At 26.6% G+C, this 16,996-nt stretch overlaps 1 protein-coding gene across 3 annotated transcripts; it reads right to left on the reverse strand.

Annotated features, from left to right (window-relative positions):
* Positions 1 to 5,255: 5,255 nt before the first annotated feature.
* On the reverse strand, positions 5,256 to 15,479 carry LOC132936355 (uncharacterized). Of its 3 annotated transcripts, none has more exons than XM_061003072.1 (8): positions 14,947 to 15,479; positions 14,600 to 14,835; positions 10,789 to 11,048; positions 10,579 to 10,696; positions 9,059 to 9,193; positions 8,677 to 8,922; positions 8,326 to 8,489; positions 5,256 to 6,251 (listed from the first exon to the last, which is right to left on the reverse strand). In XM_061003072.1, the coding sequence occupies exons 1-8, from the start codon at positions 15,089 to 15,091 to the stop codon at positions 6,119 to 6,121; spliced, it is 1,437 nt and encodes a 478-aa protein (XP_060859055.1). In that variant the 5' UTR covers positions 15,092 to 15,479; the 3' UTR covers positions 5,256 to 6,118. The 3 variants fall into 3 exon arrangements, with proteins under 3 accessions (XP_060859055.1, XP_060859054.1, XP_060859056.1); XM_061003071.1 differs by having other exon boundaries at positions 5,256 to 6,260; XM_061003073.1 differs by having other exon boundaries at positions 5,257 to 6,248; positions 14,947 to 15,478.
* Between the last annotated feature and the right edge of the window lie 1,517 nt (positions 15,480 to 16,996).

Here is a 16,996-nt window from a genome sequence, read left to right on the forward strand (position 1 = left end):
GTGGTAATCGGCTCAGACATTTTTCAAAAATTGTTAATCAAATATTTTTTTTTAAGAATAGTGATAGTTATTATAGTTACCTATCACCAGTATAATAAAGTCCGAGTTTTAACGGTTTTCTGCAAGTGGTTTAAATAACTGCTAACCAATTTTAACAGATTTAATTAGGTAAGTAGAAACAGCTTTTTATGTCATATTTTTTGGTATCAATTGTGAAGGATTGCAGAAAATGTGTAGAGTTAAAAATGTGATTAAATGAGTTATCATTTATTCAAAAAAATATGTGATTCTGAGTCAGAATTTCTGACTTCTGACTATTCGGTTCTGTTCAACCCTTGCACTTCCTAATAGGTGCCCTTGAGTATAACTTGAATCAATAATTTAATAGGTACTTTAAGAATTATTTTAGACTTTGGTCCCGCACACTACCTAGCAGTTAGGTAGTTTTAAAAAATGTTTAAATAATAATAATCAAAAAACTAATGTTTCAATGTACCTATAAGATATTTTTGCGTCAACCCTCGATACAAAAAGTTAAGACTTAAAATATATATTATGCCGCTATTAAAATACAAAACTAAGTTAAAATTTTTATAATGATTTATATTTATATTTATAATCATTAAATATTACTTATTACTTATTAAATACTGAACTACCTACATAATTTTATTTTTTTAAATAATTATACTAAGTATTAATAAATTAATATCAATAAAAACATGCAACTTGAGAATTAAGGTTATGCATACTACTGGTACCTATCCTATACTATACTTGACATACACATAAAATATAATAATATATACGTAATATTATTTTATTATTTTAAATTTTTTTATTAGATAAAATACCTAGGGTATTTTAGTATTTACAATCTGTATAATATTTATATACAATACAATAAGTAAATTTGATAGCTAATATAAGGTACATAACATGAAATGGCGTGAGGAGGGAGGCCCACCAGTGTGGATACCATCTAACTTGGGATAGAGAAGTTTTATTTATTTTTAAATTAATGCAGGTCGGGATTAAGATCTCGACACCAGTGTATTTTTAATCGTCGCGACGTGTGGGTTATTTGGAATGAATTCACTGGCTAAGTTAGAAATCAATTGATTTGTGTGGTTATAACTGTTTTGGTGTGGAATTTTTATAGTAATTTTTAGTTGTTTTAGAGACTGTTTCGATTTTAAGATCTTTATCTAGTGAAAGGTTTGAGGACGTACCCTGGCGCAGATGTTATTTGGCGAAGGGAAATATACTGGAAAACTTGTATAATGTTGAAGGCTTGGCATATCCCCATATTTTGATGCCATAGGCTCAGATAGGTTTTAACATTGATTTGTATATTAATAATTTGTTGTCAATAGAGAGTTTGGACTTGAGGATAGGCCGTAATAGATGAAGTCTGGTGTTAGGAACCATTCTTTTAGTTTTAAGGTGTGGGCTCATATGTAATAGCTATTACTAGTTTGAGCTCACACTAAAATACGTATACGGTATTACGGTATGTCCATTACAATTTAACCGTATGTCGTACCTACCTATAATACGTATTTTGAAATTTCATAAACTCATAACTATAATATTAAGTATTTCTTATTATTTATTTGTATATTTTTCTAGAAAATAAACTGAAATAAAAATAAACCAACAAACTTGAATATTATAACTTATATTAAAATAAAAGATAAATTCTTAAAAGGTAATTGGTACAAAAAAAATTGTTCCTCATTGTAGGTACTGGTTACTGGGTAGGTATGCTAAATGAATAATTTTTAGAGATATATCGTTAATCCGTTAAACCACTTTCTAAACTGCCCAGTAGAATCAATAACCGGTTAATGAATTTAGCCCTGCTCCAAAATTTTCCAGGCAGATCCTATTATATTTATTAATCCTCGTTTCACTCTTTTTTAATTAAATTGTTCCTAAATGTACGTAGGTTTATTGTCTTCTCTCATGTTTCCCTTTCTATTGACTAATACCTACATTTGTTGTCAATTAAAGATATTTCTCTAAACATAGTTTTTAGTACCTACATAATTTAAATTTTAAACCGTGAGTATATTTCAAATTTTGCTAAATGGCAATTCGTAAATGGGTAGGTATTAAAACGAAATATTTATATACCTAACCTATTATAATAGGTAACTATATCATATTATTATTAATTTCTAGGTTTAATCTATTAAATCCATCGCATCATAATGTCCTATTGTTTTCCAATTATTCTTGTCTCTTTGTTTTTTGTAAAAACAAGTAGGTAGGTGTATTCATTTATATACAAATTAAATAAAATATTGATAGTGGAATACTTTTCTATTGTAGGTATGATGTATGGATAGTAACAATCTAGGTCCGTCTGTTTATAATAGATATCTACTATTCGTTTCTATATATAGCCGACATAGGTACATCATTTCACAAGATTTATTGGACATTTTCAAATTCCTACGATTAATAGTTTTTGAATTACAAAAGCAATTATTACTTATTTAAAATCGTAACATTTCATTTAAATATCAGATTTCATCAAAATTTTAACTTCAATTGTCTATAAATAAAAATGTGTGCCTGTATATTATATTTTATATATTATAGAGTTATTATAAAATTAACTATCCAATCTATCTGTACACCAAAACTCACCTTGAATTAAAGTCTCAAGCCTTAAACGTATTAAAATTAAACATTTTATGAATTTGAAAGTACAAAATATTTGAAATTTAAACTTCTTATGGTTGCAAAATAATAGTTGTGCAAATGTATTTTGATATATTTTTTAAGAAAAACGAATAAGAAAGTTGAAACATTGTACCTATTACATTTTTGAGCTTTTTGGACCAAAAAATATGTATTTTACTTACATAGATTTAAATATTATAATTTAAATTTAAATTTTAGATTCTGGGCGAAGTAAGAATGTATTGATTTTACAATGAAGTGTATTTTTCTTTTTTGTCTGTGTACACGAAAAGTAGTCGAAATGATACTTCGATTTTCTTCAACAGTATCTTATTTGGTGGGAATATGAATCTAGTTAGTGCATTGTGAAGGTCAAAATTTAATATTCCAAATAGTTTTCAAAAGCGCAGGGAAAAACGAAATTAAAATTAAGGAAAAACGGGAATTTTTACGCAAAATCGAATTTGGTTCTTGGTGTAACCGCAGATATATAAAAAATTTTATATATCTGTTGTGTAACTCTAGGAAAATAAGCATAGACACATAGAACCATACATGAAATTTTAACTGAATGTTTATATTAGCAATTTCTATACACCATAAAATGTTTAAAATATTTCGATTTGTTTTGAGCTGATGGTGATACATTTTCAGTTTCCAATTTTTTTAGTTTTTTTCTATAATTTATGTCAATAAAATTTTATTCATGGGATCAAAAAGCTTGAAAATTGAGAATTGCTAACATATTGTTACAATGGTAGTTGAAAATTGTTATAAACACATGGTCACAATTTTTTTTTATAAGTATTTAAAGTTCAAATTTTGACAAAATACGTAAAAATCACGAAAATGTGTAAATTATTTTGAATTAGAAATTCATAAGTTTGTCTACATTTAACAAAAAAAAAAAGTCTACCGGAAAGCCAAATTAAATTTTTATGAGCGTTTGAAGTTCAAATTTTTACAATATTGGATATTCACTCGATTTCTCAAGTAGTGAATTCAAATGTATCAAATTACGCTCACAACTTGTACCTACTGTACAACAAAGCAACACCCACTTGCCCACCTTTTATTCATTATTATCTGAGTTTCTCAAAATAAGCCAATATAATTTGAAAATTATACAAGGTCAAGAAAATGCAAATATAAATATTCGAGATAATATTTCTAATTACTAATGTTATTCCTATCTAGTAAATGATAGACAATTACAATAAAAGAAAAACAAAACGGATGTTGTTGTAAGCTGGGATTTTGTAAATATTTGTGTGTTCCAGCAAGGGGGTTTGTTAGTTTTTTCCCAATTTTTAGGAAAAGTACTGCAACCTTCATTGTTTATTCAAAATATGCGGCTGTCAATATTTATACATAATCCTCTCTAGTTAAGCAGTAGTTGGTTAGCTATTCCCATTACACAAATTGGTCTTGAGATCTGGATTGTTGAATCAATATAAATAAAGTTTTCTGAGTTATATTTTACAGGTCCTAAAAACTTATGACCTGTGTTCATAAATTAACATAATGAAACATGATATAGCAACATATAAATAGGTTTATTAAATGGTTTAAATAGTAATATTATACAGTACACTATCACCTGAATAACCTTATTCTTAAGAGTGGTACATTGAAGATTGCAGGAGTAGTGAGAGTACAAGTCAATACAATTGAATTATTATGAATTATTTTTAAAGTAGGTTATTATACCTATAATAAATAAAATTATTAATTATACATAAAAATATAGAGATGAATGTTATCTGATAGTTTCTACTATGTGATTCAAACTCAACTTCTGTGTATGCCAATAATGTACATACTCATACTCTATGTTCCCGTGTTTTATTAACCTAAGCGGCTTTGCCGAGTGAGACATAAATTACGAGTTAGTAATTTGTTAATTGTTACAGTTCTGACTATTTTATTTTGTCGTATTTAATACTGTTGACTTGCAATGGCTTACTAGATACAATTTGCTACCGGAAATCAATGTCATCTCCAAATCTGAAGACTGAAACAAATATTCAGCTCTAAAACATGACGTTAAACACTAAAGAAAACACTAATCATTGTTCCACTCAGAATCTAAAAGAATATTTTTTAAAAATTACACAGTTTTGTATAATATTCCCATTTGAATTAAAAAAAAAATAATTTAGGTATAAAATCTGTGGAATATTGATTGAAAATAAGTTTATTTTTCGTGTATAATGCAATATTCTGTACAAAGTATAATTTTGTATGGAGTGCAAAAGTGCAATACTTTTTTGTTAACCATATGATATAGGTACTAGTCATAATCTTAAAATGGACCAGCACTTATAAAAGCATGTTTTACTTCATAGGTACTTAAATGTAGTCTAGATTCTAGACTCAGGAATAAACAATAATAAACATCTATTTATAGTTATTATTAATTTTGTAACGTATATATTTTATGAACATGAAACATAATTATATGTATAACATTATTGAAAAATAAATAATAATTTATTTCTAACATCAATAAGAATAATAAACAGTTGATCATAATAGACAAACAGTGCATTTGAAGCTTATTAATATTATTTGTAGTACATAATTTTCAACATATAACGTGGACATAATGTTTTTGAATATAAAAATAGTAACAACACTTTTAAAACAGATGTTAAGTAAAAATCTCTTAAGAGCAAAATAATATATCTAGAGGTTTTGGTACTATAAGTTATAATAAAGAATGCATTTTCTAAAATAAAACTAACTCTGTCATAATATATTTAATTGAAAATAGTATAGACATTAAACATAATTACTGACAAAGTTATTTATTAATATTAAATATATCAATTAACAATTAAAACATGCTAACAGAAATATTTATGGCATAATATGATTATTCTAGTTTGAGAATTAATTATATAGCAATTCTGATGGAAGATTTAACTATTAAAGCAAAACGCTAAATTAAATATATATAATACTTGAGACTTTTTGGATTAAAATTATGCCTGTGATTTAATTAACTAGTTAGTACAATGGTAACAAAACATTCATCAAAATGTTCATAAGTATTGTTTGATAAAGTATATTCAATTTAAACTATGTATGGCACTACATAAAAATTACAATTACTTTATTACTAGGAACTCATTAATTCATAATAACAAAGTAGCAAACCACACAATTATTGCTATTAATAACAGTGATAATAATAAAAGGTGATAAAAAAAAATTCTATAATACATTATGTTACTAATTAAAATAGTTTAAATAGAATGTCATTTTGTATCAATAATGTATAATATTTATAAACCTAGAAATGAAACTTACTTTTTAACAAGGTATTCGTTGATATAAGTTTTTTTTAAACTTAACTACTATTATCGGAATGTTATGTTGTTAAATTATAGTAAAAAATAATCTTGTTTACAACATACATTTAGTCAGATAGAGCGTTGTAGATTTTTTGTGCACGCACTCGAATCTCTTCATTTTTATGCTGTTTCATCAATACTAAGCTTTTTGTGCGTATTTTCTCTACCACGTTAACACCATAAATGTTAGCATACCTGCTAAACAAACTGATATATAAAACATTTACATTTAAATTTATTATTTCATTAAAAACTAATTATATTACATTAGGTATAAATATATATATATAGATATTAAATACCGAGCAGAGAATGTATTAGTATAAATAAATTTAGTTTTACAAGGAGTTTTGGTTTTTAACGATTTTTAGTTTCTTAACAGAGTGATAAATGTTTCATTCTACAAAGATATTTCATATTTTGTTTCGTGTTTAATATTTTTATTTATGAAATTTATCAAAATAACGATTATATGGAAATTATTTTTATATATAACATATTAGGCTTGAAAATGTAATACACAATTAAGTTAATATATTTTTTATAACTTATGAGTGATTAGAGTTTGACGTCATTGGATATTCGCACATAAACTAACAATTTCTACTCAATTTGTTCTTTTGTTTTAATTCTAAAAAAATTATTGATAGAAAATTTAAACATTTCATTATTGCTTTGGTTATCATTTTTTATCAACAATAACATTTATAAATGTTTGTTAAAATATTTACGCTTGGTCAAAAAGCTTAAAAATTTAGAACATGATTTTTCATATTCTCAAGTTTAATTTATAGGAATTTAAAAATGTAGAAAATACTCAATTATTTTACATGAGTTTTAAATACATGTTTTCACAAAACTTGTAAATTATTTTGCAGTTAGAAATGTAAAAAAATTTCAAATTTTATAGTCAAAGCTGAACATTTAATACAAGATTCCTGAAAGTAGTACAATAAAATAAAAAAATCTAAATGATATATAAGTATTATTTTTTTTTTTATAGACATGAAATTCATTTTATTGATAAAATTGGATTTTAAAACAAAAAATAGCAAGTTTAGTTATTATTATGTAATTCAAAAAATATTATGTTAAGGGATTTGAAACTATTTGCCACTCAATACATTATTATTTACTATACACAATGAAATTGTTTTTAAATATTTAGTTGAATTTTAAGCTATACCAGTAACCTGCTATTCACACTGTTTTGTAGCACATTGGTATTGACATGGTTGATAAATTATTATATAGGTAATATATAATTATATTTGTTTTTGGCAAAAATGTATTCTACGTATACTATATTAATAATAAAAATAATTTACAAATAGAAATAAAGATAGAATATAAAATATCTTTAGAATGGTGTTACCTACTCAAATTTGATTTTCAATACAAAGATTATATCAATACAAAGACTTATCATTGAATTTAAATTTAACACAACCTTACATTAACCTATTCAATGTACTAGACAAAATTAATTAGCATTGTTGGTTATTAATAGAGAAATTCCTATTCAACCTGAAGAAATTCATGATATTATGTCAAAGTAGTCGAAAAAATAGACAAGTTTATACAACACAAATTATTGAGAGCACAACTGGATGCACTTGATACTCAATATACAGTAAACCGACTTCTCAGTTTTTGTTTTTAAATGAAAATGCACATATATTTCTTTTTACTAGACTGGAATTTATATTTTTAGATAAACATTTAATTCGACATGAATATTAATTTTATTCAAACAATGAAAACTAACATAAAGGCAACATTAAAAATAATAATAATGAATAAATTTATAATAAAATAGTGGAGTAAAATTTGGAAAATATTAATTGCTATTAATCACAAAGAAATAATTTTCACAATAGAAACTAAAAAAATTCAAATAATTTTGAGTAAGCATATTTTAAAGGAAAATAGTTCTCTAGATTTTAACATCATAATTCATAAAACATTTTATTTTAACCTTTATTAGGACATAAAAGTCTGGTCTCTAACAATGATCATGTTATATTCCATATAATTAGTAAAATTTTTTAAAAATTAATACCGTAGTCAAATAAGAAGTGTTGTCGAACTAACATATTTTGATTAAATTATAAATATTTGTTTAGACGAGAAAGCTAATTGATAAAATTTGTTTATGAAATTTTACTTAGTTTTTAGCAGCATAAGAGGGATAAAAAAAAGAACTATCTACTTATGATTTTTGAACTCATAATAAAAATGTATTTAGGCTTTGTACAATGTTTACACTTACATAGTATCAGGAGCTGCAGCTTTGTCTTCCACAGGCAAATCTAATACAGGATCCAATTCCATTGCTTTTACGGCATCAGTAAGATTGCTAAATAATGTTACAACTCTAAGTAGAATGTCTTCATTTTCATTCAAGTGCAACATGGACAATAGTTTTTTGGGAGCCTAATACAATAGAAACAATATGAATTAATATCTTATATAATATTATGATTATCTTCAATATTAAAAGACGAATGAATATAACAAATTTCACATAACATCCTAATTACACTTCTATCTATATTAATGGAGTATGATAAAATTAAAAACAAGGTACACACATTATCAATATCAATAATAAATAACATACTTGTCCACCTAAAAGATGTGGAATCATATCATCATTACAAGATAAGTTGATTAATAGTTTTAAGCATTGGAGAACAACTTTGTTATTTTGGCTCTCTAATAAACCATATAATGTATGTATAGCCGGTTGCAATTCACTATGCCACATATGGAATACTGCAATGTTGGTCATAGTTGATAAACAATTGTAAATAATCTCATCCGAATCCATCATTTTCATTAGGGCTAATAACATTGGAATTGTCTCCTGAAAATCATATTAACATCTTCATTAATATAACAATATAAAAATAAAAATGTACATAAGTATAATTAGTATAGTTAGGTCTTTTAAAACTAAATATAAATTCAAACAACTTAAATTTTCATTTTTTTTATCTAACCTTCATTTCTTTTGAATTGTTTTTGTTTAAAGCCAAATTTCCTAATGCCACAAGTGCTGTTATTTGAACAGATTCTTCGGGATGGTAAATCAACTGCTGAAGTTGACTCAAGTATCCAGCTTCTCTCATTACTTCCTTAAAATAAAAATAATAAATATATTATTTAGGGATGGTCAAAATGGATTTATTCCAATTGATTTTAAATCCTGTTACAGTTCTAATAAATAATTTAGAAGATTCATTCTATTAAAATATTACGAGGGACATCCTGAAAGTAAGATTACAACATGTGTTAAAGATAAAATATGCATATATTTTAATGAAATGTACAGAATGTAATAAGCCAAAAGATGTTATTATTTCTCAAAAAAAAATTGTCATTAAGGTCAATGCTTTTTGGAAACCTGAGCACCAGCTTTTGTATGTTTACTGAAAATGGTAATCTGATTACGCCAGGTATGGGGAGTAATGTGGGTGGGTAACAATAACCCATCCAAATGTAACGAGCCGGTCCTGAGTGAGCCAGGCAGTATGATGTCTGACGTTGTCATGAAGGAGTAACACACCAAAAGTTAGCATTCCCTTCTCTTTATCTTTGATTTTTTTTCAACTTCTTAAGTCTCATAGTATACAGCAGCATTGATGATGGTGGGTTTGGGCATAAAATCCACCAATAAGCTCTAACTTTCAAAAGACAGATGCTATGCTCTTCCACTCTGAAAACTATTTGTATGACGGACAATGAGTATGCAGCCACTGTAGACACTGCCTTTTTGACTCAGGTATACCCAGGTTTTGTCATCAGTCAAAATTAAATCGAGAAAGGATTCACGCTCACAAACATAACGTTTAGTTTAAGTCGAAACTGTAGTGGATGAACTGGTTGAAAACATTTAAACATTTCATAATGGACTGAGTCGATTGATGGCTTATTTTTCACTTTTAGGAGCCCTTCAACACGTCACAGCTGCAAACTTTGAAAAAATAAAATGTTTACGTCTTACACGGCCCTTGTAATCTTAGTTTCTGGATATCCTTCATACATAGAGATTTATAATACCTTATAATTTGTCTATACAAATAAGTTTTTATTATAAGTATTTGCGTTCTACACCAAAGATGCCCAAAAATGCTATTAATAAACTAAATTATTTTCAAGTTTGTAAAATCAGCACATGATCATCTCCAATAATTTGAGAAAATGTACATACAAATATGGTGCTAATGGCCTAACTGTCAAAACAGAAGTATTGTTTTCATGATTAATAACAACAATTTTAAAATTATTTTAATACTTCTAGTATACTAGTACATCAATGTCTAGAGGGTAGAAAAAAATTTTTAATTTCTATCAAGCTATACAAATAGTAAATGTGTATACATATATATAATTAGACATTTTAAGTCTAATTTATAAATCTGTACTACTACACTCACTAAAAAATATTAAGATAGATAAATATAATTAAGTGTTTATATTTTATATTAAGGAGTTTAATAAAATAAAATCATATTCATACTTGGTTCGGAGTAAATGTTGCTAAATTACTAACAGTCACAAGTACTTTTTCAAGTACTAGAATATCTCTGGATCCCATCAATAATAATAAATTTTTAGCTTCATTCGGTTCCATAGGTCTAAAAAAATTTGAATCAATATAATTAGATATTAGTTGTCTATTAAATAATTATTTAATAAATAACACATTAATGCAAAATGTTATATTTACCTATTCAACAAAGATGGTTGGTTAATCTTTTCAAATTCTTCCATATCTTGATTAGATTGGCTTACAGAAAGTCTGTGTTCACCTGGTTGTGGGGATTTTCTTCTTAAAGACCTGTTGGAACTTTTTCTTCTTAACGGTGTGCCAAAATTTGATTCCAATGCATAATTATCACACAGCCTTAGGTTTTCAGTGGATCGACTTCCTAATATATGTCTAGCATCTACAGGACTCATTATTCTAGGTGAATTCCATGGTGATGCCTAATCCATAAAAGTAAAAAAATTTACATAGTTATACATTATACTGAAATATTTTTTTTAGTAAAATATTGAAAATTGCATTGAAGTACCTATATATTGAAGTATTAATTAAAATACTGAATTTGGAATACCTACTTTACTTTTTAAGTATTCTGAATACTTTTTTTCAAAATTAAATAGTTTAAGCCAACAAAAAATAATTCTATATTATTATAATATATTTTTTTTTATGTATTTCTGGAAATAGTTAAGATACTATAGGTACACATTTTAAATCAACTTAACCTTATGTTCCTTGTATGTTACTGGAAATGTTGACAATTTAGGAAATTATGACAATTCTTAATAAAGGAATACAATTATATCATTGCCTAGGAATTTGCATCATTTCTGTAGTTTATTAGGCAATACAGGGTGATTCATAAAGCGTAAAACACTCATTATCTCAAAAAGTATTAATGTTTTTGAAAATATTTTTTTACATAGTTTCAAGTTGTTAAAAAAACTAAGTTCTTATTAAAAATTATATTTTTAAATATTTTTTATCTATATAATTTTTTAAGTTTTTTACTTTTTTGAATGACAGCATAGAGTTTTAAATTCAGAAGCAGAATATTTTTCTAAGTATTTTGATTCATAAAAATCTAATTTAGGGCGAGTAGTCTATGAGGTATAAGCATTTAAAGTTTAGATGTGCGGAGTGGAGTGGTATGGGGTTACCCCGCAAATGTGTGTCCACAACTCTGCTTGTCTAAACCTTAAATACTTATAACTCATAAACTACTTGACCTAAATTCGATATTTATGTATTAAAATACTTAGAAAAATATTCTGCTTTGGAAAATGAAATTAAAACTCTATGCTGTCATTCAAAAAAGTAAAAAACTTAAAAAAAATATAATTTTTTAATAAAAATGTTGTAACTTGAAACTATGTAAAAAAATATTTTCAAAAACATTAATACTTTTTGAGATAATGAGTGTTTTACGCATAATAAATCACCCTGTATAAACATGCATTGTTGTCTTTTAAAATATTAAAAAAAATCAGTATTGATTATAAGATATCATATATTTAGTGGAATCTAGAACTTTTTACATCATAGTGTTTTTATTTATAAAATATGTTTAATATTATAAGATATAGGTAATAATAACAATCAATATCAATAAAAAACAAAAATAATTAAAAGTATCAAAATATAATGCTTAATAACATATTATAATACTACATTTTAAAAAAACAGTTATTTTTTGAAAAACATAAATATAGTTATCAACTGATCTTAGATTGAATTATTTTGATTATATTCATATCTACTGTTCTATCTAAATCCAGTCCCACACTAATCATATACTTGGTGGATATTTGTCAATCGTTGTGCTTTACAAGTTGTATGGGAGGTATTTACTAGTAAAGCATGGTGTTTTGTACTTCTAAATGTCACAAAAGTTTGCCATGCAAAAATAAAAATGAGTAATAGGTAACTGTCTTTACATTTTAATGACTTATTATAGGTATAAGTACTATGTATTATTAATAGGGAAGGATTTTTAGGTTTTTAGTTTTTACATATTATGTTTATTGACTTATGCAGCTCCTTGAGGGTGAAAAATGTGGATAACTTAACCAGTACAGAATTTGAAAAAAAAAATATATTTTACATATTAAATTATATTTGTTAATTTCTTGAGTTGAAAATATTTCGTAATGCAAATTTAAAAATGAAAAATTATAGACATTGTTGTTCAATAACTTGTTTGTAATTAATTTGGAAATTGTTTAATTTGTTTGATTGTTTCAAGAGTGACCGATTTTAAATAATTTACCAAAGAAAAGGTATACAATAATTATTTTTAAGTTGTAGCATATGATTATATGATGTGCAATTAATGGATGGTAAATGTAAATACAGAGAAACTTCCATACTATGAAGTCTCATTGGGCATAAAATAAAATTTGTACTGTAGAGAATTTTGTGAAATAGAATTTAATAAATTTGGTTTCTTTCTCAAAAATATTTCGTTACAAGGAAAATGTTGTTAAATGAAAGCTCATTACATGGAAGTTTCACTGTATTATAAATTAATCAAGTTTAATGTTGAATTATATATTTTACATAATATGTTTTTATTGCAACTTCAATACAGATTTTTAAATTATTTAAAAATACTACCTATACATTTTTCTAAAAAAACAATTTTAAATTTTGAATATTTTTTTTTACAAGCATTAGGGTATTATCTTATTCCAAGTACTTTTTAAAAGAATTTTATCAACGTCTACATATGGGAGAGTGATGAAAGTTGGTCCAGTTTGTATCTCTGGACCATTTTTATTAAATGTCCCCTAACTGCACTAATTGTTAATATTTCAAGCATATTTACAATATTGTAAATGTAATATTTAAAAATGGGTTTTTTTCCAAACCCTAAATCAACTGTCTTTGAAATATTTTTTTTCTAAAAACCAAAAATGGATCAAGGTTAAGTGTAGTAGTAAACCTATAAATGTACAATGTAAGTACTTTAGAATTTATATTGAAACATACATAGAAATAAAAAAAATTCAAATATATTACTAAAAACCCCTAAGCAATTAAGTATTAAACCAATAGATAATATTATATAATCACTTAATCTTAGCTAAATGATAAAGAAATTAGTACAATCCTTTAAAACTTAATGATTTGGTCCAAAGTATATGACTATTAATTTGGAAAGAATGAATCTTCTTAGACCTTAATACTAATTTTTTTTGTAAGAATGGACTACACCATAATATTTTAACATAAAATGACATTAATCTCAAGAAATTCTATAGTAAATTTAAATTTTGTACCTACATACAATTAAACAAACCAAAAATAGTTTCTTTGATAGGGGAAAATTTAATTTATTTTTATTTTTTATTATAAATACAATATGAGTGATTTTATTGTACTTGGTAATAATTGTACTAGTGGCTATAATTTCTTTATGAATTAATTCTTTAACAATTATTAAAGAAGAAATAAACATTGGTCCAGAGTACAAGACTCTTCCTATTAACAAAGTATAAAAAAAACTGTTTGCCAATTGGAAATAATTTTAATAACTGAAATAAATATAAAAATGGTTCATTGAGTCATCCATAAAAATAACAAATATTGTAAAACACTAATAAATGTACATTTTTTTTTTTCATTAAATATCATTAATATAGGTATGATTAATAAAATTGTTGACACAATTTAACTTCATGAATCTCAAAAAACTTAGGTCATGGAAGAGGAGAAATATTAGAATAACATATTATAACTTTGCCAACATAACTATAATTTAAACCAGTGTTTTTCAACTGGTGTACCACAAACTGGCATTAGATATGCCGCAAAACTATTGAAATTGTAAATCATTCATTCATATTATATTGAGTAAGGTGCCTCAGGATTTTTCTAATACCTCGAAGGGTGTTGTAAATAAACTGAAAACTATTGAACTAAACACTCACTTTATTTAATATTTTTATTGGTCATGGAATGTGAACAATGACTTAATGTAAAAACAAACCTGTAAGCTCCTAGGTCCATGCAAGGAATGTTTGTTTGAAGGTGTCTGTATAGCCATCATTGTGTCAGCAAACATTCTTGCTCGTAAATTGAGCTCTTTAATTCTCTGCTGGACAGTCATGGGTCGTAGGAACACACGAGTGGTTTCCGAAGTGTCCAAGTTTCCTAGTAGAACGTCGGTCTGTGTTGTCTGGGACAGACGGCGAAAATACAGGCGTTGATCCTCATGATGGCACCCTAGACGGGAAACATTAGTGAGTTATTTGATATAAATTGGCAGATAAGTGGGAAAACAGTCTCGGCCGTTTACAGGTTAATCTAGGCTAGCATGATCGGGCATCAACTTACCGTCATCGTTTTTCCGGCCCAGGCGTCGCCCGAAGGCGTTCTTTGCAACCGAGTATCCGACGTACGCGAAACCAGCAAAAATCGCCGAACACACGGCCACTTTGTTGACCGTGTGATCGTTGGCAGACGTTGGATTTAATGCCATTTTCAGGTCGGAACAATACCGTGCACCAACACTTGCGGGGTACTCGCACAAGCACTCCAACAGGCTAATCCAGCCGACGTATTATACCGATCGTTACGATGGCTGACAGACGCGACTGCTAAACTACTACGGTGCACGATACGTCGACAGACACATGTCCGTATTAGCCTAGCCAAGTGCCAAAGTATCGACTAGACGCGATGTACTACCGTCGGACAAGTTTGAGCCAAGTCGAGGAGTTACCAGTTAGAGCGCAGTCCGCGCGTCATATTAACGCTCTTCAGAATTCAGAATTTAGAATAATTATAATCCTTCGTAGTTCCGAGTTCTTACGAACCACGGACATCGAAACGAGACGTCATGTGTGAATGTGTGATACTGAAAATGAAAAACGAAAATCATTACTGTTATCAAAAAGTTTCTCGTATTTTCGGTTCATTGTCGCCACTCGTTACAGCCGAAACGCCGAAACACAAAATAGGTAAATTAAATATTGATTTTTACTTATCCACGATAACGATTATAATGATAGACTTAATTAATTTTATTGAACAAAAATGTATATATTATTTACAATCTGTATTTACATGTTATAGGTAAAATAAGTAAATTTTATGAGATTTGATTGACGAGAGGGGGAAGTCCCCCGGTGGCGGCACCCCGTCATGATATACTTATAATAAATTATAAGATGAATTAGACTAATTAGAGTGAAGTAGTGTACTAAGTACTGACCTATTCTGAAACTTGATGGTAAGAACATTAACTGTGTTGGTTTTATACGATAGTTCAATTTTTTAGCAAGTTATGAATCGGATAGAAATCGCACGAACTCGACATAGCTGCGACATATTGGAGTTTCAGTGGTGTAAAACAGGCTATTAAGTATTAATTACCTTTTAACTGATTTTTTTTTACTTTATTTACTAAACTGAAAATACATTAATCTAGTAAATACTAAACACGATTATACATTATACATTGATTAAAATGTAAGGAATTCAAGTTTAGAATATTTAAATCATTATAAACTAGAAGTACCTAAGATATAAAGAGGGCATATTAAAAATGAATTTGAGTATAGAATTCCAAGTAACTTTAAGATTCTTAATATGAGTATGGTAACTGTACTACTGCAGGTTAGTATTTAGTACCACCCCAGAATGAAATTCCATAAGAAATTATTGGGTTGTTTCAGAGCCAGATATACGTGCGTGAAGTTTGCCCACCCCACCGTGACCAATTTATTTGAAAGTTATGCTATCATTTTGCAAATAATTTTTAATTGTATTAATATAATTTCATTTTTATATTTATTTTTTAATTCTTTTTTATTTACTTTATATTTGTAGGAGCAAAATATGGGTTATGAAATTATAAGCTCAAGAATGTTATATTTGATAAGAATTCTTTATTCAATGAAACAAAATCTTGATTGAATAAGAAAATTCTAAATTAAATATAATAAAACGAAACCAAGTAGAAATAAAAAAGTTTGTTTTATAAAAAATCTATATTTAATAAAAAAAAAAAAAGGTGGATAAGTGGATGTCACTCTGCTGTACAGTAGGTTACAAGTGGGTCACTGTAATGGATGGTGTTAAATTTGAATTCAATGATATAATATCATTGTATAAAAAAAAACGAATCTGAGCAAAAACGGTCAGTCAGCCTATGATATTACCAAGTATATTTGATGATATTATTGTGAATAAAGTAATTTATATAAAACCTATTTACGCGGAGCCTTGTTTTAAATTTTAAATCCTTAGCCATAAAAGTTAAACATTTTATACAATTTTAAATACAAAATAATTAATAAATTATAAATTTGATAAATGTTGTCAAAATTTGAACTTTAAATGCTTATAAAAATAAATTGTGCCTATGTATTTTTAATATTTT

This window comes from Metopolophium dirhodum, chromosome 1 (assembly GCF_019925205.1).
Source record: "Metopolophium dirhodum isolate CAU chromosome 1, ASM1992520v1, whole genome shotgun sequence".
In the NCBI taxonomy this organism is placed as follows: Eukaryota; Metazoa; Arthropoda; class Insecta; order Hemiptera; family Aphididae; genus Metopolophium; species Metopolophium dirhodum.

What these genes read in the sequence shown, in the direction of transcription:
- LOC132936355 (XM_061003071.1), bottom strand. Translation starts at nt 15,091, where the DNA reads ATGGCATTAAATCCAACGTCTGCCAACGATCACACGGTCAACAAAGTG. An exon ending in CAACCATCTTTGTTGAATAG is followed by an intron (nt 10,697 to 10,788) that starts GTAAATATAACA and finishes AAATTTTTTTAG; the next exon opens with ACCTATGGAACCGAATGAAG. An exon ending in CACATCTTTTAGGTGGACAA is followed by an intron (nt 8,490 to 8,676) that starts GTATGTTATTTA and finishes CTATTGTATTAG; the next exon opens with GCTCCCAAAAAACTATTGTC.